Source organism: Staurois parvus, unplaced genomic scaffold (assembly GCF_062004578.1).
Source record: "Staurois parvus isolate SC_StPar_1 unplaced genomic scaffold, SC_StPar_1.0 ptg000439l, whole genome shotgun sequence".
Taxonomy (NCBI): domain Eukaryota; kingdom Metazoa; phylum Chordata; class Amphibia; order Anura; family Ranidae; genus Staurois; species Staurois parvus.
Window position 1 is genome coordinate 8,974,928 of NW_028318235.1, and position 27,154 is coordinate 9,002,081.

A 27,154-nucleotide genomic window follows, 5' to 3' on the forward strand; every position below is an offset into this window, starting at 1 on the left:
AAGAACTCGGGGAGCCACCTGCCAAAGCCTCTAATGAAGCACAATGCAGCTGCTGCTCCAGTCCCAGATGCAAAGTAGGACTGAGAAAACACATCTGAAAAGAAAAGTGTAGAGCTCACAGCAACTACTAATTGTGATAATTGTGTTCTTTGGGAGATGTCAAAGTAAAATCAACCCTTTCTGTGCACTGCTATAGGATGTAAAAGAAATGGCAGTCTGCATCTGTAGCAGAGTGCACCAGCCATCCTCACTGTCACTGCACTCAGCATTCCCCTCCTTCCCTCTCCCAGAGTCCTTTGCACTAAACACATGACGTCAGAATAGCACTGACATTGCACGGCAGTTGCTCCTCACTGTGTTTCACAGGCTGTGCCATCAATCCCTGGATCCCTGTATGAAGTGCTGCAGGATGGGAGCCCCAGAACACTGTCGCTGTGACTACAGCCTCCTCTTATTGCTGCTCGTAATTGTGTCTGCAGTCAGTGCAGGGGATCCCTTTGATGCCCAGCTGGGAGACATCACCTCCTGCAGCCAGCAGTGTCAGTTCACCTTCAAGCACAAAAGCTCAAATGAAGTAAGTACCAAGCTGTGTGCGTGTTTGTGTATGTGTGTGACAGTCAATAAAATGGATCCAGCAATTTATTGAGCCTCGTAATGTGTATGCCTACATTTGCCCACGCAGATGTCACCAAGCATCCATATTACTGCATCCTGCGTACATGATGCTTCCACGGCCCAACATCTGCTGATTTTATCATGACATCTGGATGTGTCAATTTAAGATCGCAATTAACATGGTGGTCACCTGTATGTGACATTGTTTAAAGTAATTAGCAGGTGCAGCCGAAAACAAAAAATGTTGCCTGTTGGGAAAGGTTGGATGATGCATGCTGCTTTTTGTTCTATTGTCATAGCACTGAATTAAGCCAAATAGCTTCCTTTCTTTGCTGTTGCTTCTCTCCTCTTGGTGGGTGTGTAATTGCACATCCCTAGAGTGAATGTCACAGCAATCTCTTGCTGGAGGAAACCGCCGGTGTAATATATATGCCTAAAGAAATCCAACCTCGCTGTATGTAATGTGTACATCCTCCATACATATAACTGTATTATCGTGCTATGTCTATAGAAACTGATGGATGCAAAATAAAATGTACATTTTAAAAATTATAAACTGTCGCTATATGATCCAGAGTAATTACACAGCTAGAATAGATCTATCCCCTGTACAACTGCTTTTTTAATCATTTGATTTCTATTTCGGGAAAAAATTACTTAATTTGGCCTTTGCTTCTTATTTATTTATGTGGATTCCTTTAAGGTATTGTGTACTTAACAAGCATGTTGTGTACTAAAACAGATTGCTTTAGGCCAAGATAAATGAACCTGTTTATGTAACCAGCCCAGCATGTGAAATCTTACATTTATCACAATGCTGTGTCATGCTATAATTTTTATATATATATATATATATATATATATATATATATATATGTGTATATATGTCTCATACAGTATATTAGGGATGGCCTGTTGTTTAGTGTTGTGTGATTTTTTTTTCTCCAAATCTTGAACAAAAGAATATTTTTAAAATATAATTTTTTTTTCTAATTTAGTAGTACATTTTTCTGGCAGAAATTTGGTTTCTCCCTCACTATTTTTCACTATTGCTTTGCACATTGCAACCCACAATGTTCCCAGGTATTAGCACTTTATCAAATCTGTATGTTGTATTGAATGCAATAGTCACATGGTAATTTCATAGACATGAAAACAGAATAAATACAAGGTTACAAAACACAGAATGAGGTATCAAGGAGTATGTAAGCCCAACATTTCATATTCCTGATATGTGACTGCTGTACCATGTACAGTATGATGTATGAAAAGTTTCCTATTTATTATAGGTACTTCTATAGCACTGTCAATTTATGCAGCGCTTTACATACATATATTGTACATTCACATCAGTCCCTAACCCTCAAGGGGGTTACAATCTAAGGTCCCTAACTCACATTCATACATACACATACTAGGGCCAATTTAGACAGGAGCCAATTCACCTACCAACATGTCTTTGGAGTGTGGGAGGAAACCAGAGTACTCAGAGGAAACCCACGCAGGCACAGGGAGAACATGCAAACTCCAGGCAGGTGGTGCTGTGGTTGGGATTTGAACCAACGACTCTAGTACTGCCAGGTAGAAGTGCTAACCATTTAGACACTGTGTTGCCCAGTATCCTGTTTTCTTTGTATTGCTCCCTTTGTGTGCAATCCCTGGTGTTCCTGCCAGTCCTTTTCTATTAAACATTTACTACACTAAGTAGGAGAACACACTGCTCTAGTTGTGCTGGGAACTCAGTCTGTTTTCCTCCAATGATCAGACTTCTGCCGACACCCCCCCACCCCCTCCCCGCACAGCCTTTCACTGGGAAGTTCAGTGTGCTTCTCTTTTTCTTCCCCCAGCTGTTCTCAACTGCATAAGGAGCTCAGAGGGTATGTAATCATTTAAAAACAGGGGGGAAAAAAATCTATACACAAATGCTTTGCCTTTCATTTCTATTTTAAATGGAATGGGTTGTTTTACAAGGTGAGTAGTTTATACTTTAACCACTTGCCCTCCAGAGGATTTACCCCCCTTCCTAACCAGGCAATTTTTTGCGATACAGCATTACGCGGTCATGCAACACTGTACATAAATGCAATTTATGTCCTTTTTTCCCCAACAAATAGAGCTTTCTTTTGGTGGTATTTGATCACCTGTGCAGTTTTTATTTTTTGTGCTATAAACAAAAAAAGACTGACAATTTTGAAAAAAAAACAAAACTTTTTTTACTTTTTGCTTAAAAACATATCCAGTAAAAAAAATTTAAAAATCAAATTTGTGCGCGCCCCCTACCCGGAAATGGAAATCACTTATATATACATATATATAAGTAGTAGTTCTACTATAGGGCAGCAGGAAAGCGGTTAACAGGGGTATAGGGTACAAGAAAATTAAATGGTGATAAAATTTCAAGAATTACAAGGAGAGAAAAAAAAAATCATAGAAAAAAATAAGCTAGAGAAAAAAAGGCTGTGGTACCTTTTAGTGGCCAACTAGAAATATTTATGAGATAATTTAGTTTTCTGTGTTCTAAAGCTACATCTTCAGGTGTTATAACAGGTGATTTGTTGAAAATGACAAATTGTATACAGGTGTGTTTGTGTATGTATGTACATATGTATGTATGTATATATATATATATATTGTGGCAGTGCTGTGTCCTGCCACAGTCAAAATAAGGCTGAAAACCCTGGATTCTCAACCAGGCAGGTTGAGGGGCTCCTGAGAGTTGATGTATTGCAGAGGAAACTGACTTTTCGGTTTCCTCATTTATTCATTAAGTTTGTTTTGGGATCTGGAGCCTGGAGATTTCAAAGAGATCTGGGAGGGATGAAATCCGTGTTTTGAGAACCCCCAGCACAACCATGATTGCACAGGTGTGTGCAGGCCTTTTTATAGAGTCCTAACCATGGTTCTGGGCTCCACCCCGGCAGACGGAGTCAGGAGGGCTCCACCCCGGCAGACGGAGTCAGGAGGGCTCCACCCCGGCAGACGGAGTCAGGAGGGCTCCACCTCGGCAGACAGGAGTCAGGAGGGCTCCAGCCTGGCAGACGGGAGGTCTCTGCCTTGGAGGCAGGTGGAAGCCAGACTAGCTGTGTGCTAGTGGTCATAATTTGGGAAGAGTCTGCAGGAGACAGACATTGAACTGTGTACAAGCCAGGAGGCTGAATACTGTTAGTTTGCTTGATGTTGGATACCCCTGCGTGGGAAGCATTTTTCTTTATGGAACTTTGTTCTTTTAAATAAAAATGGGCAAGAAAGCCCTTAAAGAAGCGAGTTGCTGTGTGCTTTAACAAGAAGAGCTCTACCATTTGAAGCGAGTTCCCACAATATACATACATATACTGTACATACACTATATTGCCAAAAGTACTGGGACGCCTTCCTTTACATGCACATGAATTTTAATGGCGTCTTAGTCCATAGGGTTCAATATTGAGTTGGTCCACCCGTCATCTGGGAAGGCTGTCCACAAGGATAGGAATGTGTCTATGGGAATGTTTGACCATTCTTCCAGAAGCGCATTTGTGAGGTTAGGCACTGATGTCGGACAAGAAGGCCTGGCTCGCAGTCTCCACTTTATTTCATCCCAAAGGTGTTCTTTCTGGTTGAGGTCAGGACTCCGTGCAGGCCAATCAAGTTCCTCCACTCCAAACTCGCTCATCCATGTCTTTATGGACCTTGCTTTGTGCACTGGTGCACAGTCATGTTGGAACAGGAAGGGGCCACCCCCAAACTGTTCCCACAAAGTTGGGAACATGAAATTATCCAAAATGTCTTGGTATGCTGATGCCTTAAGAGTTCCCTTCACTGGAATGAAGGGGCCAACCCCAACCATTGAAAAACAACCCCACACCATAATCCTCCTCTCCACCGAACTTCACACTTGGCACAATGCAGTCAGGAAAGTACCATTCTCCTGGCAACCACCAAACCTAGACACGTCCATCTTATTGCCAGACAGAGAAGCGTGATTTGTTACTCCAGAGAACTGCTCTAGAGTCCAGTGGCGTCATGCTTTACCCCACTGCATCCAACGCTTTGCATTGCACTTGGTGATGTAAGGCTTGGATGCAACTGCTCGGCCATGGAAACCCATTCCATGAAGCTCTCTAAGCACTGTTGTGCTAATCTGAAGACCACACAAAGCTTGGAGGTCTTTAGCTATTGACTCTTCAGACAGTTGGTGACTTTTGCGCACTGTGCACTTCCACATGCGCTGACCCCACTCTGTCATTTTACATGGCCTACCACTTCATGGCTGAGTTGCTGATGTTCCTAGTTGCTTACACTGTGTTATAATACCACTAGCAGTTGACCGTGGAATATTTAGTAGCAAGGAAATTTGACGGACAGACTTATTGCACAGGTGGAAACCTATGACAGAACCACTGAATTCACTGAGCTCCTGAGAGCGACCCATTCTTTCACAAATCTTTGTAGAAGCAGTCTTCATGCCTAGGTGCTCTTTTTTTTATACACCTGTGGCATTGCTGCAGAGGTTGAAGGGATGGGAGGGTCAGCCTGTCAGTGCTCAGACCATACGCCGCACACTGCATGGCTGTCGTCCCAGAAGGAAGCTTCTTCTAAAGATGATACACAAGAAAGTCCACAAACAGTTTGCAGAAGACAAGCAGACTAAGGACATGGATTGCTGGAACCATGTCCTGTGGTCTGATGAGACCAAGATAAACTTATTTGGTTCAGATGGTGTCAAGCATGTGTGGCGACAACCAGGTGAGGAGTACAGAGACAAGTGTGTCTTACCTACAGTTAAGCATGGTGGTGGGAGTGTCATGGTCTGGGGCTGCATGAGTGCTGCCGGCACAGGGGAGCTACAGTTCATTGAGGGAACCATGAATGCCAACATGTACTGTGACATACTAAAGCAGAGCATGATCCCCTCCCATCGGAGACTGGGCCACAGGGCAGTATTCCAACATGATAACAACCCCAAACACACCTCCAAGATGACCACTGCCTTGCTAAAGAAGTTGAGAGTAAAGGTGATGGACTGGCCAAGCATGTCTCCAGACCTAAACCCTATTGAGCATCTGTGGGGCATCCTCAAATGGAAGGTGGAGGAGCGCAAGGTCTCTAACATCCACCAGCTCTGTGGTGTCGTCATGGAGGAGTGAAAGAGGACTCCAGTGCGACCTGTGAAGCTCTGGTGAACTCTATTCCCAAGAGGGTTAAGGCAGTGCTGGAAAATAATGGTGGCCACAGAAAATATTGACACTTTGGGCCCAATTTGGACATTTTCACTTAGGGTGTACTCACTTTTGTTGCCAGCGGTTTAGACATTAATGGCTGTGTGTTGATTTATTTTGAGGGGACAGCAAATTTACACTTTTATACAAGCTGTACACTCACTACTTTACATTGTAGCAAAATGTCATTTCTTCAGTGTTGTCACATGAAAAGATAGAATAAAATATTTACAAAAATGTGAGGGGTGTACCCACTTCTTTGAGATACTGTATATTATTAACCTTACTTTCATGTAATGAACAAATGTTTTAATGCATGGGGGAAATACATATAAAGATCTGTTTTAGCTGCAAAAAGATTTATATTTCTATCCATCCAGATTTGAGAGTTACACAGCTTTTCCCTACAGCACAGCTATGGGAGGAGTCCTGATTGTCTCTGCTGCCATTTAGTAACACTTACAAGTCTTCTCCTTTCTCTAGCCTGTGACTGGACAGTGAAAGGAGAAGCAGCAGATTGATAAACATATGTCACTGTCACTTTTCTCTCTCCTCCTGTGAGCATGCTCTTCACACTACAGTACAACTGAGTGGTTCCTTGTGTGCTTATCCCACCCCCAGTCTGAGCTCTGCTATACAGGAACTACAAGAGGTGAATATAAAGTCAAATTCAGGTAGTCAAACTGCTTGTGTTAAAAAAAATATTTAGGCATGTAATATTGGATGCATACTGCGTTATGTGTCTTTTATACCTACCTGTAGATTAGTTTGACAAAGCAGCACACAGCTATCTCTGGACTCTGGCCCACTCAGAGAAGTCAAACGTTTCCACTCTGCACAGTTAGTTTTTTCATCCATTGCTGATTTTCCAGTTGCAAACTGTATTTCAAGAACTGTTTGAACGTTATAGAAAAACACACACGGGGAGATTTGCTAACACTGGGGCACTCAGAATCTGCTGCAGCTGTGCATAGTAGCCAATTAGCTTCTAACTTCAGATTGTTCAATTAAGCTTTGGCAATAAAAGCTGGAAGATGATTGGTTTCCAATCAGAGTTGAACCAGATTGTGCACTCTCCAGCTTTAGTAAATAACCCCCTTAGACATGTATTGATCATGTATTGCACAAACAACTTTTTTTAAAATAACAGAATGTTTATGACTGTTTATTTGTTGTGACAATACATGACTTTTAATCTACATCAAGCAATTGTATATATTGAAATGCTTTCACATGGAAAACAAAGGTGGGTGCAGCCCAAATGACTGTATTAACCCTGTGACCTGTTTCAGATGTCAGATTCCTTTTCCAGAATAGTGCTGTGTTCACTGGATGGTATTCACACTGTCACTATCTGTCACTTTAGTAATCACTACAATGGTAAATACTAGAGTCACAAACCTTTAGTCTCTACATCAGGGGTGTCAAATGGGGACCCTCCAGCTGTTGTGAAACTACAAGTCCCATTATGCCTCTGCCTTTGGGAGTCATGTTTGTAACTGTCAATCTTGAAATGCCTCATGGGACTTTGGCAACAGCTGGAGGGCCGCCAGTTTGACACCTGTGCTCTAGATCTTCAGGCATGGAATGAAAAGGATATTTGTGACCATTATACTTTAGTTATCCTTTTCATAAAGTGTAATACATTTCTGGGCATGCACTAGCTTACTGTATGAGTATGGTAATCTGTATAATAATTTCGGATTTTTCCATATATATGGCTCAAAGGAAATAATAAATATGTAGCAAAGGAAAGCCCAGCCTCACATAACTGACCAAAATACTGATTTTGACTATAAGGTAATAATATTAAACATTTGTATGCTATACATAAAAATATATATGCACAGTGCTAATCAATATATACCAATCTGATATAGTAAAAAATTATTCAAGATAAATATAAAATGTTATATAAATCCCAAATGATGGAAAAACAATCTATGACAGTTCTGATATCAAGTATATCTTGATCAATAACTTCCAGTCTGGTGACGGTACTCTCTGTGCTACAGTAAAAAATGCGCACTAACCAGAAGCGTAATTAATTTACGCAGTGTATAAATCATGCAGATCCACTTCACTGGTCAGGGTCCAGACTGGAACTCGGGGTTCTCCTTCAGGTACGTATAGATATATGAATAGATCCAGTGAGCCAGAGTACCCCTTTAGAGCTGGGTGGGTGAAGATTCCTAAATACAGGTGCTTCCCTCTGGTGGGTTGGTAACTGGATCACAGGCAGGGCTCTGAAAATAGAAAAGCTGTGCCCTCATTATGGGAATGCAGGAGTTCCATCAGAGGAGCAGGTGCACCCTCAGCATCAATGGTGTCGGCTGCTTCTTTATCCTGAGCAAGCTCACAGAGCACTCCGGCTGCCACTCGCTGAATGTTCTCCACTGGGGAATACAGGAGCTGACCTGCGACTTTACATGTCACCAAAATGGTTGAGCAACATTCTGGTGCATGGACATAAAGATAATTATTTACAGATACATTCATGTTAATATGTGTTATTGTGTTTGCGAGGAACATGAGAGGTGTTTTCAATATCCGTATGTTCTAATCACATTCAAATTGTAATCACTCAAATCTTTATATTCTTGGTTTTTAACAATGTACTGTGATAAGAAATATATGTAATAAATATTTGGTTTTAAGAGCCTCTTATATTTGTTACATTCCATGAAAGACAGCACCAGTAAAAAAATCCCAGATCCTTTTTCTTTCTTTTTTTTTTTATTGTCTAGAGGGATGTAAGGAACATATTATCCATCACCATACTTGTATGCAATATGTTCCTTCACAGAAGTCTATAGGGATTTTACAAACAACTGGTATCTCACAGAGATTCACATTATCCAAAGCATTAATAAAATGAACATGACCTGATCGAAAAAGAGATTCAGATAGAACTGGTTGTACACTGAACAGGTATGCAAAGCAAAGCAAAAACACCTGGAGTTCTGTCTGCACAAAAGATTAATCAGAAGGAAATATTGCATGGAATCTCAAAACAAAAAAATTCCTCTGACATACTGTATGCGATACAGCAGCAAAGGGCAGTGTATGTAAAATAGAGTTGAGCACTCTGAGCTTCAGAAAGGGTTGAATTGTGATATGTAAGGTTGCTGTTATGGAAGAAAAATATATCACCATTTTAACAAGTTAGCAATTTTTCCATAATTGCAAGCAAAATGTACTAAATAATGTAATACAAGTTCCTTGTGCTGAATACTTTTACAGTACACCACTCTGCAGGTAGCTAGTGGGAGGCAAAATCCATATAGACATCTTTAGGGGTGACAACTAATTCTGGATATCTGCAGGGCTGCTCCCAGTGTGCTGGATCCTAGATTTTTGCACATAAAGATCAGAAAAACAAAGGCAACTGTATAATAAATAATTTCACTCCCCTCAATCCTAGAGACCTTTATAATAGAATTTCTATGAAAAATGGAGATTCGCTTTCCTTCCAGCCACCTACCACCCTAACAAATTTAGCTGCAAAAAAACTTAAAGTGGAAGAAAAAGCTAATACTAACTATATTTAAAAACATTCCTTTCCCCTGCTTTACCCATCCTGCATGCCCAGTGTATGATAGATCTGTATACTTACCTGGCTTTACCTGGCACATGATCCCACAGATTCGAATGATCTGTGTAAGGGAGCGCTTGACAACAGCTGTGAATTCCAGTCACTGTGACATCATCCATAGGCTCCCTTGGTACCACTGTCCCCGCATCCTCCTCTTTCCTTCAGCACCCACACACAGGGTAGTTAAGAGGAGGGGGTAAAAAGTTTTTTATTAATAGTTAGTGGTAGGGTTTTCTTCCACTTAAAAAAAAAAATGTTACAAAAAAACTAAAAACTAAAAAATACTCACCATGGCCCTGGCTTCTGACATTTCCAGGGGGCATGGGTGACACTGCACCTTCCCACTGCCTCCTGAGATATCTGGGCACTCAAAAATCCATAAATTGAAACTCATTGCATTGTAAATTTGCATTCTTTAATTTTTATTTGAGTGCCCAGACAGCAGCAAAGCTCAATGATGTCACCTCTACCTCCCAGAAGTGTTGGAAGCCTGCATCTAGGTGGGTATTTTATTTTTGTAACATCTTTATTTGTAAAGTTTGGTTTTTTTTGCAACTAATTTTGTTTGAGTTGGCAGGAAAGTACCTTCCATTTACATGGACTGAGAATTTACTTCCTAGTTTTTGGAACATACTACATAGACCCCTGAACTATGGGAAATCAGAGGGAAGATTTTTGGTCTACAAGGCAGCTTAAGAATTTTTCTCAACCGCACGTGTTTGCTGAGGAAAGGTGATGAAAAATGTCAAAGCATACAAAAGTAGATCTGTTACATGCTACAAGAAACTTTGCTGCCTATAATTTTTGCCAAATAGAGTGTTACTAAGTGATGGCCACTTCTATGGCTAGTTTACAAAAGGACCTTAGAATATTCATTCAAAACAAGTGAAGACTTTAATTATCACGTTATGGGAAAAGAAAATTCCTGTTAATTTGCTTCATCTGCACAAAATTGTATTAATAAACTGAATCTTCACTCTTTTTTTTTAAAGCTTAGGTTTTGGTATGGCAGTTGTTACAAATGTTACATAGTTACCTTGGTCCAACGTGGACCGTTGTAAACATATACAGTATGTGTCATACCTGTGTGATTCCTGGGAAAGCTGGAAGTCATTGTAGTAGGCTCCACTACTGCAGTGACCTTCACTAGTTATCAAATCCCGTGCTGAGTGGATGCCCTAGTGCATTGTGAATATAGGACGTCACTCAGTTGACATGGATGCCATTTAGGGAAAACTCAAATTTTCTCAAATTAAAAGCATTCTCTGATTGGACGAGATGGAGAAGTGGTGGGGAGACATCTTGATCTCCACCTCGTCCAATCAGAGAGCATTTTGCATTCATTGTTAAAATGCAAAGGGTTCTTTGAGTGATGTCAGTGTTGAGTGAACAACTTCCTGTGTTCAGTAACGGTGTGTACTATAATGATTTTCAGCTTTTACAGGTATGGAACATTACATACTTAAATTGATCCAAGCTAGGCCAATGCAACTATGTAAAAATTGACACACATAAACTTCAGCTATATGTAAACCTTGTGAATATCTTTAATAAATCAGCCTCTTTGTTTTGTTTTTCTGGTTCATGAAAGTCAAAAACTAATTTTCCATAAAATTTGCAGAAATGTATTATGGTAAAGTTTAGTCCTTTAAAGAGATTGTGTTTACAACTGTAGGAACTAGTAATTTGGCCAAGTTGTGTTTGGTGCTGTTTCAAGAAAAGATAATTATACAGAGGGAAGTCAGGTGGCAGCAGAAAGCATTGTGAGACCTTGATTGCAGAGTATGACATACAGTAGGTAACTAAGCCATAGACATCAGGTTGCTTGCTTCGTACTACAATTTTACTGTACAGTGGTAAATGAAGCAGGGTAAATACTAGTTTCAGCTCTTTATTTACTGCTTTCCAACTGCAGAACCTAAGGAAAGTTCCATACTTTATGGGACCTTACAAGAGGAAAAATTCTTTGTGATGAGATTTTACTGGAAATATTACATTTAACATTGTGAGGTTGGTTTTATAAAGTCGTAGATCCTGTGGACATTTCGTTTGCAAAGAATTAATGAATGGCAGTAAATAAGGTGAACTTGTGTTCACGTTAAATACCCAATAATGTGTACGGGACATGTATAAAGTAGGATTTTGCTTGCAAGTATTTGATTAAACACAAGCTAATTTTATTTACTGAGTTCAGTGAACCTTCGCTTTACAAATTAGCATTCACTTTGCAAGGTTAGGTCTATATTCCTATAATAAATCAGCCCTTATACATACTGCTGCCTTTTTATCTGTGAAAAGGAATCATTATTGTATAGATGTCCAAAGGCAGATCTCTACAGAGAATTAATGGTGGCAATAGAATTCCTTGAACTAGACCTTTATGATTCATTTCAGATTTCAATGCTGCATGTGTGCCATTAATTCTCTAGAGGAAAGTAAACAATGTACAATCAATTCTACTGTAGAGATTTTCCAACTCATTAGGAGGTTTCTGGATGCTTTCAGTTAAAAAAAATTACGACCTAGAAGGCCAGAAATTTCTGTAATGCACCACTGTATTTTATTCTCTTTTGTTAGTAATGTGTTTTTCTGGGAACCCTTGTTTGCCCAAACTATTCTTTTTATGTTAGAATAATGTAAACTTCCATTGCTGACCAGTCCATTTTAAAATGGTAGCTTCTTGGCTGTCATGCTGATGCTTTGATTTCAATACTTTCTAAATCATGGACTTGAAATACCTATCGAGATGTGGAATTCTGAAATATTTCTGTCAAAATATTTGCTCCATGCCATTGCAGGTGTACTTTGTTCCTTTGAAACCCAGAGTCCAGAGACATATTAAAGTGTCAATAGTAAGACTTTTCTCCCAGCAGCCAATGATATTCAAGCTTATCTGGGATTATTGAATCTGGTAACACATGATTCCTGAGAGAGAGTAAAGTAGACATTCTACTCCATGCAAAGTCCGCTTCAGGCCCCTCCTCCCCTTTCAATTTTAGATGGGGAAGGAAGCCTGACTAAATAAGCAGACCTTTCTGTAAAGTTCCCTTTAAGTTAAAGTGGACCTTCACCCAAAAATTAAAGATACTACACTTCACTTCCTCTCCCAACCAATTAGCAAATGGCAGGAGTTGTTTTTTTTTATTTAATTTAATTTTTAGTGAGAGTGTACCTTTCTTTGGTGGTACTCACTTCCACATACAATTATGCTCAAAGGTTTGTATACCCTGGCAGAAATCGTGACATTTTGTCACTGATATTGAAATTATGACTGTCATGCCAAAAAACTCATTTATTTATTTTTTTAAAAAGTAATCTTTATTTAAAAAAAAAAAGAGTTTTCATACATGAAAGTAAAAAATGCAGTACCAGACATAGAAGCTGTATAACAGAATTGTTATAGCTTATAGCTAACTGTGAGCTAAATAAAATCATCAGGGTAAGAATATCCACAAACAATGACTTAAGCTTCTGCAGGGGCCAGATATGACCGTAGGCAGGTGCATGTCTGAGGTTACATTTGGGAGCTTGGGTCATACAACTCCTACGCAGGGGTACACGACCCACCAGCCGGGATGGACCAGCAGAGTACGGCACCCGCCCAGGACACATCGACCTGCTCAATACGAAAGATCCCCATAAAGTGGGTTCTAGAAAGATGCCTGGTCATATTGTATGGCATAAATCACTCAGCTACCCAAGATATGTCTTTTATTTAAGGGTAGTGATCGTATGAAACTATTTATTATCACATAGTTGTTTTAGCTCTTTTTTAAATCATAATGATAACAGAAGTCACCCAAATGGCCCTGATCTGAAATTTACATACAGTTGCAAGAAAAAGTATGTGAACCCCTTGGGATTACGTGGAGTTTTGCATGAATTGGGCATAAAATGTGCTCTGAACGTCATCTAAGTCACAACAATAGAAGAACACAGTCTGCTGAACATAATACTACACAAACATTAGATGTTGCCATGGTTTAATTTCACATAACATGTAAACATTCACAGTGCAGGGAGGAAAAAGTATGTGAACCTTTGGACCTAATAACTGGTTGACCCTCCTTTGGCAGCAATAACCTCAACCAAACATTTCCTGTAGTTGCAGATCAGACCTGCACAACGATCTGGAGTAATTTTGGACCACTCTTCTTCACAAAACTGTTTCAGTGTAGCAATTCTTGGGATGTCTGGTGTGAATCGCTCTCTTAAGGTCATGCCACAGCATTTCAATCGGGTTGAGGTCAGGACTCTGACTGGGCCACTCCAGAAGGCGTATTCTGTGCTGTTGCAGCCATTGTTTTGTTGAATTGCAACTGTATGTAAATTTCAGATCAGGGCCATTTGGGTGACTTCTGTTATCATTACGATTTAAAAAAGAGCTAAAACAACTGTATCCTGGAATGTTTGGTCTTGGTACAGACACACAAGGTAACGCACACAGGTTAAAATGGCAATTAAAGGTTAATTTCCCACATCTGTGGCTTTTTAAATTGCAAGTAGTATCTGTGTATAAATAGTCAATGTGTTTGTTAACTCTCAGGTTTATGCACTGAGTGGGCTAGATACTGAGCCACGGGGAGCAGAAAAGAACTGTCAAAAGACATGTATATAGAAAAAAACCCCAGCGCAATAGGGTGTTAATATGATTATACAGTGATGTGCTGCCCGCATAGAATGCGTTCCCACATATAGTAAATAAATGAAAAAATGTATATGCAGCACACAAATAATGCTCTAATATACCAGTGTTATAAGTAGATGTATACCATAAACATATATCATTGTGCGTAGTAAACAGATATACTCCAATAAATACCAAATATACATATATAAACGTGAAAATCCTTGTGTCATAAGTGACAAACGCATGTGGCCAAACATGCGTTGAAATTATCCAAAATTAAACCTATGTCCATCAAAAAAATTAGAACATATTAAGTTCAAAATTCATCATAAATCACTCATACATCCACGTGGTGAACTTACTGTATGCTGTGTTTGAAATTCACCATACACTATTAAACAAACAGTTTTTATAGTGAATTGTGCCTTTAATACTGCCCTGCGTCATGTGATATTCAGATCCAACCGAAGTGCAATAGTGTCCCTCTTCAGTGTCCACACACCTCCGACACACTATTGCGCTCACCTTAATGTCTGACCTGTATCCCAGGTCAAACTGTGCTTTTCCCTTTTGACCGAGTAGGTATATAGATGTAACTGATCTTCCACCGTCAGCTTACTGTATGTATGGCGTGGAGTTGGAGGAGATAATAAGCTGACGGTGGAAGAGCAGTAATACACCTGATAGTAAGCTGACGGTGAGGGACACTATTGCACTTCGGTTGGATTTGAATATCACATGACGCACGGCAGTATTAAAGACACAATTCACTATAAAAATGGTTTGTTTAATAGCGTATGGTGAATTTCAAACACAGCATATAGCAAGTTCACCACGTGGATGTATGAGTGATTTATGATGAATTTGGAACTTAATATGTTCTAATTTTTTTGATGGACATAGGTTTAATCTTGGATAATTTCAACGTACGTTTGGGCACATGCGTTTGTCACTTATGACACAAGGATTTGCACGTTTATATACGTACATGTTTTAATTTTTTTGATGAATATATGTTTCATTTTGGATAATTTCAACGCACGTTTGGGCACATGCGTTTGTCACTTATGACACAAGGATTTTTATGTTCTTGTATGTATATTTGGTATTTATTGGAGTATATCTGTTTACTATGCACAATGATATATGTTTATGGCATACATCTACTTATAACACTAGTATTATTAGAGCATTATTTGTGCGCTGCATATACATTTTTTTCATTTGTCAAAAGACATGCATAACAAGGTAATAGAGGTTTATGAAGATAAAAGGATAAGGATACTAAAAGATATCCAAAACCTTGAATATGCCATGAGTACTGTTCAATTACTTATTAAGAAGTGGAAAATTCAGGAATCTCTTAATAGCCAGCCAAGGTCGGGTAGACCAAGGAAGATTGCAGCCACAACTGACAGAAGAATTGTTCAGGATACAAAGAAAAATACACAGGTAACCTCAGGAGAAGTACAGGTTGATGTGGAAAAAGACAGTGTGGTTGTTTGTGGAAGCACAATACTTTAACAAAAATGAGCTGCATGGTCAAGTTGCCAGACAGAAGACTTTAGGTTTGGTTCACACCCATGCAGTTTGCTTTTCATCCCTTTTTTGCATTGGATATTTTTTTGCATTTCGCTTTGTGTTTTTACACACGCATTTATGCTGTGTTTTTAATGTGCTTTGCAATTTTTCAACTTTTGTTAAAGGGGAAATGTTTTTGTTGCTGGGTAGAAATGTTTTTTTGCTGCCGCCAAAACGTGGTAAAAGCACATTACATACATTTTAGCAGCACCTCCATTGAACTTTATTGTACCAATAAACACTGCTTTTTGCGTTTAAAAAAGTCCCTGACCCTTTCCAAAAATGCAGCTGCTCAAAAAAGCATACAGTAGATGTGAACGTGTCTCTTAGGAAACCATGTTAAATAGATTGTGGTGCGTTTCTACAAAAAACACAAAAATATGCATTGGTGTAAACCAGGCCTTACTGTACCAATGCCACAAAAAAGCCAGGTTATAATATGCCTGACAACACCTTGACACGCCTCACAGATTCTGACACACTGTAATCTAGAGTGACAAGAACAAAATAGAGCTTTATGGTCACAATCATAAGCGCTATGTTTGGAGAGGGGTCAACAAGGTCTATAACGACAAGAATACCATCCCCACTGTGAAGCATGGTGGTGGCAAAACATGTTTTGGGGTTGTGTGAGCTCTAAAGGCATGGAGAATCTTATGAAGATTGATGGCAAGGTAAATGCAGCATGTTATCAGAAAATACTGGCAGACAACATTCTTCTGCTTGAAAACTGTGCATGGGACACTCTTGAAATTTCTGTTATGACAATGACCCTAGGCTTAAGGCCAAGTTGACCCTCCAGTGGTTACAGCAGAAAAAGTGAGGATTCTTGAGTGGCCATCACAGTCTCCTGATCTTAATATCATCAAGCCACTCTGGAGGAATTTCAAATGTGCCATTCATGCAAGATGACCAAAGACTGGATAGCTATACCACTTGCAAGAATTGGGGCCTCAGATATCTATTACAAAAGCCTGCACACTGTCATTGATACTAAAGGGGGCAATACACAGTATTTAGAACTAAGGGTATGCAGACTTTTGAACAGGGGTCACTTCATTTGTTTACTTGTTGCCATGGTTTTATGATTATGTAATTTTGTTATGATCTACAGTTGAATATGAATCCTATAAGAAATAAAAGAAATGTGTTTTTTCTGCTCACTCCTGTTTTCTTTAAAAATGGTACATACTGTATATTGCCAGTTCTCCAAGAGTATGCAAACTATTGAGCCCAACTGTACTTATTCCTCGCCTAGGTTAAGATGACATACACAGTACTTGTAGCTGTTGATTCGAATTTTCCCAAAATCTGGATGAAGTTCCTCCTTATACAGTACAAGCTTCAGAAAGCAGGAACATTCATACCACATATAAGAAGCTATGGAATTATGGTTGTGCACAGGGTAAACTGAATGGGTTTTTTCCCTGGGGTCCATTATCATATGTTTGGCATCACTTCTTTAAGTAGTAAAGCAAGGATAGTCACAGCCCCTAAGCATGCACCTTCCAAAAATAAATATGGCAACTACCATATCATTTGATGTTGTTAAAATATAGTTAAGAAGTAAAATCTAACAGTGAAAGTCTAAAGCTCATAGCAAGCGCTGAAACTGCACATTCTTTATTTGGGTCAGTGACCATGTAGAAGAAAGAATAGAGAAGGTAGATCCAGCGAAATATTTTTGCCTCTGAAGGCAAACATAATAACATCACTAGTTTCCAAATATTAGCATACATTTTACTCTCTTCTGCATATGCATGGGTTGCTTTTATGTTCTACCTGTGCAAAGAGGGCTTTTCATTTTCTTTGGATATTAGTTTTATTTATTCTAGTTTTACTCGTTGAAATACTAGACATTTTTTTTTTTTTTTTTTTAAAGCTAGAGAGGCAGAAGCAATTCCCTGCTGTCTGGTCAAGTGCAACAATGAGTATACACAGCAGGAGATACAGCATCAACGTTCTAGATAAGCATTAAACCTGCTGAGATAAAAATATAATAGATAACAAAATCGTTAATGGGTTTTTAAAATGCTTGATAATATAGGCATCCTCTTTTTACATACCTTACTGATTTAATTGCCAAGCATGCTGTACTTACTGTAAATAGACACATTTCTGCAATCATACATGTGATTTCTTTCCAGTTTTTAGCAAACCTTTGTATTTACTTTAATATTTATTATTATTATTATTATACAGTATTTATAAAGCGCCAATAGTTCGCTCAGCGCTGTACATTATAAAGGGGGACAGAACATGTGACAGAACAATACCAATACAATGCAAAACATGAGGGGATCGAGGGCCCTGCTCTTTCAAGCTTACAATCTTGGAGGTAGGGGATGGTGGCACAGGAGGAGATAGCTGTGGGGGATGGAGTGGTAGGAAGAGTGGAGGAGGTCGGCAAGTTAGCAGGGGGCGGGGTAGGCTTCCCTGAAGAGATGGGTTTTCAGGGTGCGCCTAAAGGAGAGGAGAGTAGGTGATAATCTGATGGGTTGGGGCAGGGAGTTCCAGAGGATGGGTGACACCCTGGAGAAGTCCTGGAGGCGGGCATGGGAGGAGGAGACCAGGGAACTAGAGAGAAGGAGGTCTTGTGAGGAGCGGAGTGTGCGTGTTGGGCGGTACTTGGATATTAGGTCAGAGATGTAGTTCGGGGCAGTATGGTGGACAGCTTTGTACGTCAGCGTTAGGATTTTGAATTTGATCCGTTGCGCAATCGGAAGCCAGTGGAGGGATTGGCAGAGGGGGGTGGCGGAAACGGAGCGGTTGGAAAGGTGAATGAGTCTGGCAGCCGTATTCAGGATGGACTGAAGCGGGGATAGCCAGCGGCGAGGCAGGCCAGTGAGGAGGGAGTTGCAGTAGTCGAGTCGTGATATGATGAGGGAGTGGATGAGCTGTTTAGTGGTTTCTGGAGTTAGGAACGTGCGGATTTTGGCGATGTTGCGGAGGTGGAGTCTGCACGAGTTTGTTAAAGAGTGGACTTGGGGCTGGAAGGATAGGTTGGAGTCCAAAATGACACCAAGTACTCTGGCCTGCGGGGCGGGTTTGATGGTGGCGTTGTTGGACATGGAGAAGTCAATGGGGGGTGGTGTCCGGGCCGGAGGGAAGACAAGAAACTCTGTTTTGGAGAGGTTCAGTTTAAGGAAGTGGAGCGACATCCAGTCTGATATGTCGCTCAACAGGTGTGTGATTCGGGTGGAGACCGAGGGGGTGAGGTGGGGGGTTGAGAGATAGATTTGTGTGTCGTCGGCATAGAGGTGGTAGTTGAAGCCGTGAGAGTGTATGAGTTGGCCAAGGGAGGAGGTGTAGATGGAGAAGAGAAGGGGCCCGAGGACAGAGCCTTGAGGGACCCCAACAGAGAGGGGGAGTGAGAGGGAGGTGGTGGCATTATAGGTAACGCTGAAAGAGCGTTGTGACAGGTAGGATGAGAGCCAGGAGAGAGCAGAATCTCTGAGGCCGAGGGAGTGTAGTTTTTTGAGGAGGAGGGGGTGGTCGACTGTGTCGAAGGCCGCAGAGAGGTCAAGGAGTAGGAGCACTGAATAGAGGCCATTAGCTTTGGCGGTTAGCAGGTCGTTGGAGAGTTTGAGTAAGGCAGTTTCGGTGGAGTGTAGGGGACGGAAGCCGGACTGTAGGGGATCGAGGAGGTTGTTGTCGTTGAGGTGAGAGCATAGGCGGGTGTAGACTAGGCGCTCGAGGAGTTTAGATGTAAATGGGAGCAGGGAGATGGGTCTGAGGTTGTTCGGGTCATTGGGGTCCAGGGAGGGCTTTTTAAGTATGGGGGTGATGTGTGCATGTTTCAGAGGGAAAGGGAAAGTGCCGGAGGAGAGGGAGAGATTGAAGATGTGGGTGAGGGAGCGTAGGATGGAGGGGGAGGGAGGTTGTAGGAGTTGTGAGGGGATAGGGTCAAGGGGGCAGGTGGTGAGGCGGGCATCAGAGAGGATCTGGGAGACTTCTTCGATGGTAGTAAGGTCAAAGGTGCGGAGTGTTGGGGGAGCTTCAGTATGAGGAATGTAGGGTGGGGTGGGAGAGGAGGTAAGAGCAGTGGTGGGGCCGTGGGAGAGGGGTGTAGAGGGGGTAGCTGAGTGAGGGGGAAGGGGGTTGGTGGGAGTTTGAGCAGCGACGAAGTCCCTGTGGGTTATGTCGAGGGGGAGGGGGGATGAGGGGGTAGCTGTGTGAGAGGGGACGGGTTGAGAAGGCGTGTGAGTCGCGGCAATGTCCTTGCGAATTGTGTCAATCTTGTTTTTGAAGTGATTGGCAATCTCAAGGGCAGTGAGTGAGGTGCTGGGTGGAGGTGGGGGTGGCGAGAGTAGAGAGTTGAAGGTGGAGAAGAGTCGGCGAGGATTGGAGGAGAGGGCCTTGATGAGGGTCAGGAAGTAGGCTTGTTTGGCAGTATGGAGGGAGGAGGTGTAGGTGTGGAAGGCAGATTTGTATCGGGTGAAGGCTTGTTGGGATTTGGTTTTGCGCCATAGTCGCTCCAGGGCACGACTGTGTCGTTTGAGGGTTTTGGTGTGATCAGTCTGCCAGGGCTGGAGCGGTCGGGGTCTGATGTTGCGTGTGGTTAAAGGCGCTAGTGAGTCAAGGGCTGTTGACAGCGCATTGTTGTAGGCGGTCATAGCCAAGTCGGGGCAGGACAGGGGGAGGATACGGTCATGGAGTTGATCAACTGCGGAGTGGAGGGAGGCAGGGTTAAGGTTGCGGAGGTTACGGCTGGTAGTAGTGTGACATTTGGAGGGGTAGGCATTGGAGGATGAGGAGATAGAGAAGGTAATCAGGTTGTGGTCAGAGAGAGGGAAGGGGAGAAAGGTGGCATGGGAGCGGGATGTGCAGGAGCGTGAGAAACTACTAGTGGAGGTGTTTGGGTCAGTGGGAGAGCGGAGTAATAGGAGGAGGTGGTAGGTGCCATAGAGGGGTGAGGGAAGCAGTGAGGGCACAATATACAAATGTTTGGGAGGAGCAGAGGGATATAGTGAATGGATTTTGGGAACAGAGGAGAGGAAAATGAGAAGGAGGAGTGGAAGAGGCATTTTGGGGAGGTGATGAAAGCAATAGTAGGGAGATGATAGCAATGAGGGGTAGATGTACAATTTTTGGGGTGGAGCAGAGGGGTAAAGAAATGAGATTTGGGAACAGAGGATAGTAATATGAAGAGGAGAAGAGGGGTGTATTATATAAAAAGGTACACGGAGTGGGACTCAGGTATGTAAAAGATATTTCCCAGGGTGTTTCCTTGCAGTCTGTCCAGCATGCAGTAGAGTTTCTTGCTGTTGTTGTGTTCCTGCTGCTTAGGTTCTCCTGCTTTAGTTCAACTGCTGTGTTTAACTGCTCTGCACTCATTCAAAGCCGCACTCCATCATAAGCAGCACCCCCATCAGAGACTGTGCCCCCCATCAGAGATCTCCCCCATGAGCTGAACTAAATTTATAGGGAGATGCTCAAATGAGCATTCAACTCCGCCCCAATTAGAAGCTGATAAGGCTCACATGAATAGGGGGGGATGTTTCTTAGGAACCAGGCCACAGTCATAAACCTGAGTGCGCCTAGAGGTGAGGACAAGTCAACAGATACACAGATATAATTACAACATTTGTTGAGAATTTAACAGGAGTCAATGCGTTTGTCTGGTTAAGAGTGGAGGTAGCAGATAAATGCAGTTACCCAGAGAAGAACAGCAGGAGTCAATGCGTTTGTCTGGTTAAGAGTGGAGGTAGCAGATAAATGCAGTTACCTGTGAAAGTAGAGAAGGCATAATTAAAGTGCTGTGATATATTTTCTTCCTGCCAAAGCAAAAGTCTGCCATATTCATGCAAAGATTATCAAACAATAAAACATTAACAGTGGTATCACAATTACTTAAAATCATATCAGCAGACAACAGGATATTAGCCACACTAGAAAATCAAGTAAGTTGGAAAATTAGGAAGCTAATAGAAGTTTTGATTTTCTTTCCTTCTACCACGGGTGAAATGAAAGCAAATCACTTGATTCCCCCATCAACACAGTCAACCTTGATAGGGAAATGCCTCCCACAGCGCTATTGTGTTCTGCCAGTGGGGGGGGGGGGGAGGAAGCCTGCTAGCAGCTATAATCACTGGCAGTAATCACATGTAAAACAAATTCGACAGGCTGGTTTAACACAAGTTGATTGATGGATCGACTTGGGTACAATCAGTCTGCCCATGAATTGAAATTCGGATGCTTCTGGCTGAACCGGCCAAACTTGGATCCATGTATGGCTGGCTTTAGTCCTACAGTATATTCTATTTATCCCTGCTGATAAACGAGTAGTGACTTAAGGAACAACAGATTACTGCATCATGGGCATTAATGAGAACATAACCCTATACATATGAAATTGACAGTACATGTCTGGTGAAAAAAAAATAGTCTGATAATTTGTTGTCAATCCATGATATTCCCCCCCGTCTATCAACTTTGTACTTTTGCTTTACTTCCATGTATACAAATTGCAAATATTTTATTTTAACACCTTGCAAAGCTGTTCCTGCAAAGCTTTAAATTAGGAAAGTGTTTGCATCTCTTTTAGCTTTTCATTGTCGTCTGTGTCACCGCTGGGAAATTCTATCCCTATATGTGTCCTGGTGACCACTATCGCTGAGACAGAAAGTGAGGGGAAATCCAAACTTTTAGGGTCTATTCACAGTTGCCAGTTTGGATGCAGCAAAACTCTTACATTTTGCTGCATGAAAATAAATGTCAAGTAGAAATCCCATTGTTTCCTATGTGCCAGGTTCACATCTACATGCTGAAATATAGTGTGAAAGACTAAGGGAAACTCAATGTGCTTATTCACACCTACACTTTATCACTTGCTGCATGCTGCATTCACACGAAAGTATAAATCCATCCATGCACCAGAATGAAATGGAAAAATCCTCCATCGGGAACAACTGTGCCTATGACAACTCTGTAAAGCAGAAGTAAAATTTCCAATTAAAAAACTGGAGGTGGACAGGCTCTTTATTGCAGAAATAACATTCAATGTCTCTTCTGCAATTAAAAAAACATACCTGCCTGTCTATGTTCCAGGATGACTGAATCTCTAGACCATTGAATTGAGGAGACTGAATCTCACATGCAAGAACCTTAGACCATTGAAAGAGAGATAAGTATTGCGAACCTTTGATTTAACATGGAAATTACATTCCTTTTAGAGAGATACACTTTACTAGTGTTCATAAAAAAGTGATCCCCTTGCAGAATTGTCAACTTTTTAAATTTCTGTCCTCTAATAAGTGGGGCACTTATTTGCGCATACAAACACATGAAGAAAAATCATGTTAAATATTACATGTAAATATTGGACATTTCTAATGTACCCTAGAAAAGGAATACTAGCGTGAAAGTCTGGCACCAGATATATCAATGTGTTTGTTTTCTATACTGGTCTGAATAATGAACAGGGGTGCATTTTGTCATGACCTGGCTGAGGACCATGCCCATGAGTTGACGAGAGGACTTTCCTTACACCTCTTGTCCCATTTCTCCTGGAGTTAATGACAGGGTATAACAGGACACAGAGTGTTACAGGTACCTGTGGGAGATCTGGGCCAGGGGACACTGTAGTAGGTGCAAAACTGAAGACTGTGTAACAGACAAGCAGGCAGATCTCAAACGTGTGGTCAGGCAGGCAGAGGTTTGCAAGAACCAGAAGTGGAGTCAGAGTCAGGCCAAGGGGGTAGCAGAAAGTAACAGAACAAGAGACAAGGTTGAGTCACAAGCTGGAAACAGGATTTCAGGGAAACAAGCCAGGTCAGAATACAGAAGCAAGCATAGGATCAGGTCACAGTCAATAGGAGTGACGATCACTGAGCAATATTCTTGCGCCTTGCAGAGCATTACATAGGCCACTGAGCACCAAAGTCAGTTCATACACTGCCCTGATTCTGTGCACAGTTCTTTGTATAGGACCACGCTCATGCGCAGTTCTGATGTCACATGCATAAACTCAGTTCTCCTGAAAGTTTTAAAATTGTACAATATTATACTCATGTTAATCAGATAGCAGAGCCTGTGTAATATAATGTTGCCTTCTCCGTATTTATCACTGATAAGATTACAAATTCAAACACATATGCACTTTTTTCCCAGTTAAGGTGGTGTTGCAGAATAATACAATTATTTTTATATTCACCAGTAACTATCTGTGCATTCATAACCATTGGTATTATTATTATTTTCATTTTACAGCTATAACAGCTGTAAAGGGAAAATAATAATAATACCAATGGTAATGAATGCACAGATAGTTACTAGTGAATATAAAAATAAGTGTATTATTCTGCAACACAACTGGGTTGATTTTCTTGCAAGTATTAAGATAACCTTAATACTTGAACTAAAGCAAGAAAATCAACCCAGTAGTATATTAATGTGCTTTTACTAAATAAGAATGATGTGCATGCAAACTACTTTAAATGTATAGAAAAATAATACTAGATATACCATTTGGAAGTTTCTCTCTTTCTTGTAGTGGAACTTAGGTAGTGTCCCATGGCAGTGTGCTCTCAAAACTGTCTTGGTTCAGGCCTTTTGAGAATTGTGTAGTTCTTCCCATGTTTTTTTATCCTCTCCCACTTATATCAATTTCATGTCTTATATCCAATTCTATGAGGAACAGCTGAAGAATGTGAACCTTGTCAGCAAATAGTACATATGCACCTACAGTATACTGTCTAATTTTCCTAGTGTTTAAAATGCAGCACAACCGGTCTTGTGCTTGTAGATGCCTGGATATAAAAAAAAAATGGTATGGGTTTGGGACTGAGAAATGAGACAGCTTTATTAACCCCAGTATAAACCCATACTGTTGATATTATGAAGAATGCTATTTTCTTGAACATTTCCAAATGAAAACCCTAATGAAATGAATATTCTTTGCAAAGTATAGAGCTCATATATTTTAAAAACAGAATTTATTACTAATACTTTTTCTATATAACCAGTTAGTCCATTGATGCATCCATTATAAGCCTTGGAATTAGCATACCGAAATATATCTATTTGTGCGCTGGTTTAATAGAAGCCTTTTCAGCAGTCTTAGACCCAGTGCCATTCAAAGAAATGAATCCACTCATCATCCACAGCTTGTTTATTTTGTCCAGTTTTCTTTTTAATTTGTGCTTATCATAAGTTCATTAAAAAATACACATGGAGAACGCATGTGTGGGCAACTGGAGCGGATGCATTTCTAACTGCTCCGCACATTCCTGACGCCCTAGGGGGATAAGTCAGCGGCTCCCGACCCCGATCCTCTCTGCCACTCACCTGATTGACTTGTGGAGGAGGTGGGGGACCTCCGTTGTCCATGCAACCAGCTATGAAATCTGCGGGTGGCTCCCGCACTGCCATGATGAGGAAGGGAGGGGGAAGGCAAGATGGCAGCCAGTATCGGCCAGAGGTCTTCAGCTGCAGAGGGAATATAGCCTCCACCACAGTGGGCCCAACTCCTCTCCTCCAGTCCTGGGACACACAGTGATGGCTCACTGGCTCACGTGAGTGTCCATTCTGCTCCCTCCGGGTCCCTCTCTAGCCCTGCCAGGTCCCCTCCTCAGGTTGCAGCCCTGCCACCAAGCCACGATTACCAGGCTTCTTCCCTGCTAAATAGGGAAATGGCTGACATCTTCACCAGCCAAATTAGCGGTCATGATTCAGCTCCTGACCATCCAGTGGACTCTCCTGCTTATCCATCTGTGCCCCCGCACTACTCAGGGGACTCTGTGCTTATTGCTCATTTTGATGATTTACTTCAGAGGGAATTGGAAAAAGCTACCACTAAATTGGCCTCTGACCTAAAGCAGGATTTCAGGGAGATTGGAAATCACCTGGAGAACATTGAATCTAGAGTTGATGATCTGGTTCACAGAGTGTCTCAGTTTTCTAACAGGATTGCTGACCTACAAGACCGCCTGGATGAAGCTTATATGAAAATAGATGATCTTGAGAATCGCACCCACTGGTACAATTTGCGGATTAGAGGCCTACTGGAAACAGTCAAGGATATTGCCTCAGTTGCCCACTCCCTTATAATATCTGTCAGGGAATGGGAAGATCGCCGCGGCGATCGACTCTGCACATGCGTAGAATCCTGACAAAACGTACAGGCAGGCGGGCACTAGGACCCAGGCGCGCCTGTCACCAATGACGGCGCCGGGCAAGCACTAGGACCCAGGAGCGCCTGTCAGGAGTCAAGTGGGCTATTTAAACCCAGCTCTTGCAATGCTCAAGTGCCGTATGGTCTTACCTGTTTTCCTAAAGTTCCTGATTGTAGATTGTTTTGTTGCCGACCCTGCCTGACCCTGATTTGCTGTCCATCTCCTGCTCTGATCCCTGGCTTGTCTGACCATTCTCCTGCTTAACCCTGTACGTTCTGACCTCCTGTTAACAAACCCGGCTTGTGACCTGTTTATCCCTCTGCCTGCTGATTTTGTTCTACGCCGCCACCACTGTTACCGACCCGGCCTGCCCGACGCTGCTCCTGTTACCTCCTCACATAAGACTGTCACCTGCTATACACCTCCAACGGTGCTTCTACCACAGCTGGGTGAACCCAGGGGCCTCAACCTGGTCTCGGCCTACTCCAAGTCCATCCCCACCATCAGGGGCCCTGGTGAACAAGCAGGTCGGAGCTTAGATTTCGCGCCTTGGGGGAATCCAGTCTGTGGAGTGCTAGAGGCTACCGCGGTTGGATCCCTGACAATATCAGCTGTGCTGGATGCCAACGAAATCCACATGGAAATAGATCATATCCATAGAGCTCTGGTCCCCTTAAAACCAGATGGACCTCCTTGGGATGTAATCGCCAAACCTCATTTTTTCAGAGTTAAGGAGGCGGTGATGCAATATTCCAGAGAACATCCAGATTTGGAAATCGATGGGTAAAAAATTCAAGCCTTTGCAGACATTTCTCAAGCTACTATACAAAAACAGACGGCGTTCAAACCGTTGCTTTCACCTTTAATTCAAAGGGACATTCGTTATCGATGGAACTATCCGTTTCGCTTACAATTTGCTTACAGTGGCAAATCCTACGCCTTTTCTACATTCTCTTAAGAGAGAAACTTTTGTTGAACTTGGGCTTTATTTCCCTTAGCCCCTCCCCGCAGAACCAATCCAAAGCTGATGGCCCTCCTCCCCCACTTTCACCTCTGTGGTCCCTCTCTCCCAGGAAGAAGAAACCTGCTACTCCTTGAGGACTGTGCTGGCTACTAGCTGATTTATATTTGGCGGGGACCTCTCCGTGGTCCTGTTATGGGACATTGGCCTCCGCCTTTTGTTTTTTTGAATTGTTATTGCGTATGTTGTGATCTCTGGTTATATTGCCTTTATCTGTTTATTGTCTAGATTTTGTTTGCAGGCCAGCTACTGTACTTTTCTGGTGTTAGGAAGTCTATGCGCTCTCCCTAATCGTAAGACTCTCCCCACCGCTTTGCTTTGGGGAAGACTCTTCCGTTCCTTGACCTTGTCTGGGATATTTAGTATTCTACTGTTTTATGCCGCGTATTATTGTGTTGC

General features: G+C 41.8%; 1 protein-coding gene across 1 annotated transcript in view; it reads left to right on the top strand.

Moving 5' to 3' along the window:
- The first annotated feature begins 294 nt into the window (after positions 1-294).
- TMEM59L (transmembrane protein 59 like) overlaps positions 295-27,154 on the top strand; it is a 95,414-nt gene continuing 68,554 nt past the window's right edge. Inside the window, exon 1 of the mRNA XM_089687917.1 lies at positions 295-574. Within this exon, the coding sequence (XP_089544043.1) occupies positions 395-574 (180 nt within the window). The 5' untranslated portion in view covers positions 295-394. The remainder of the gene's footprint in view (positions 575-27,154) is intronic.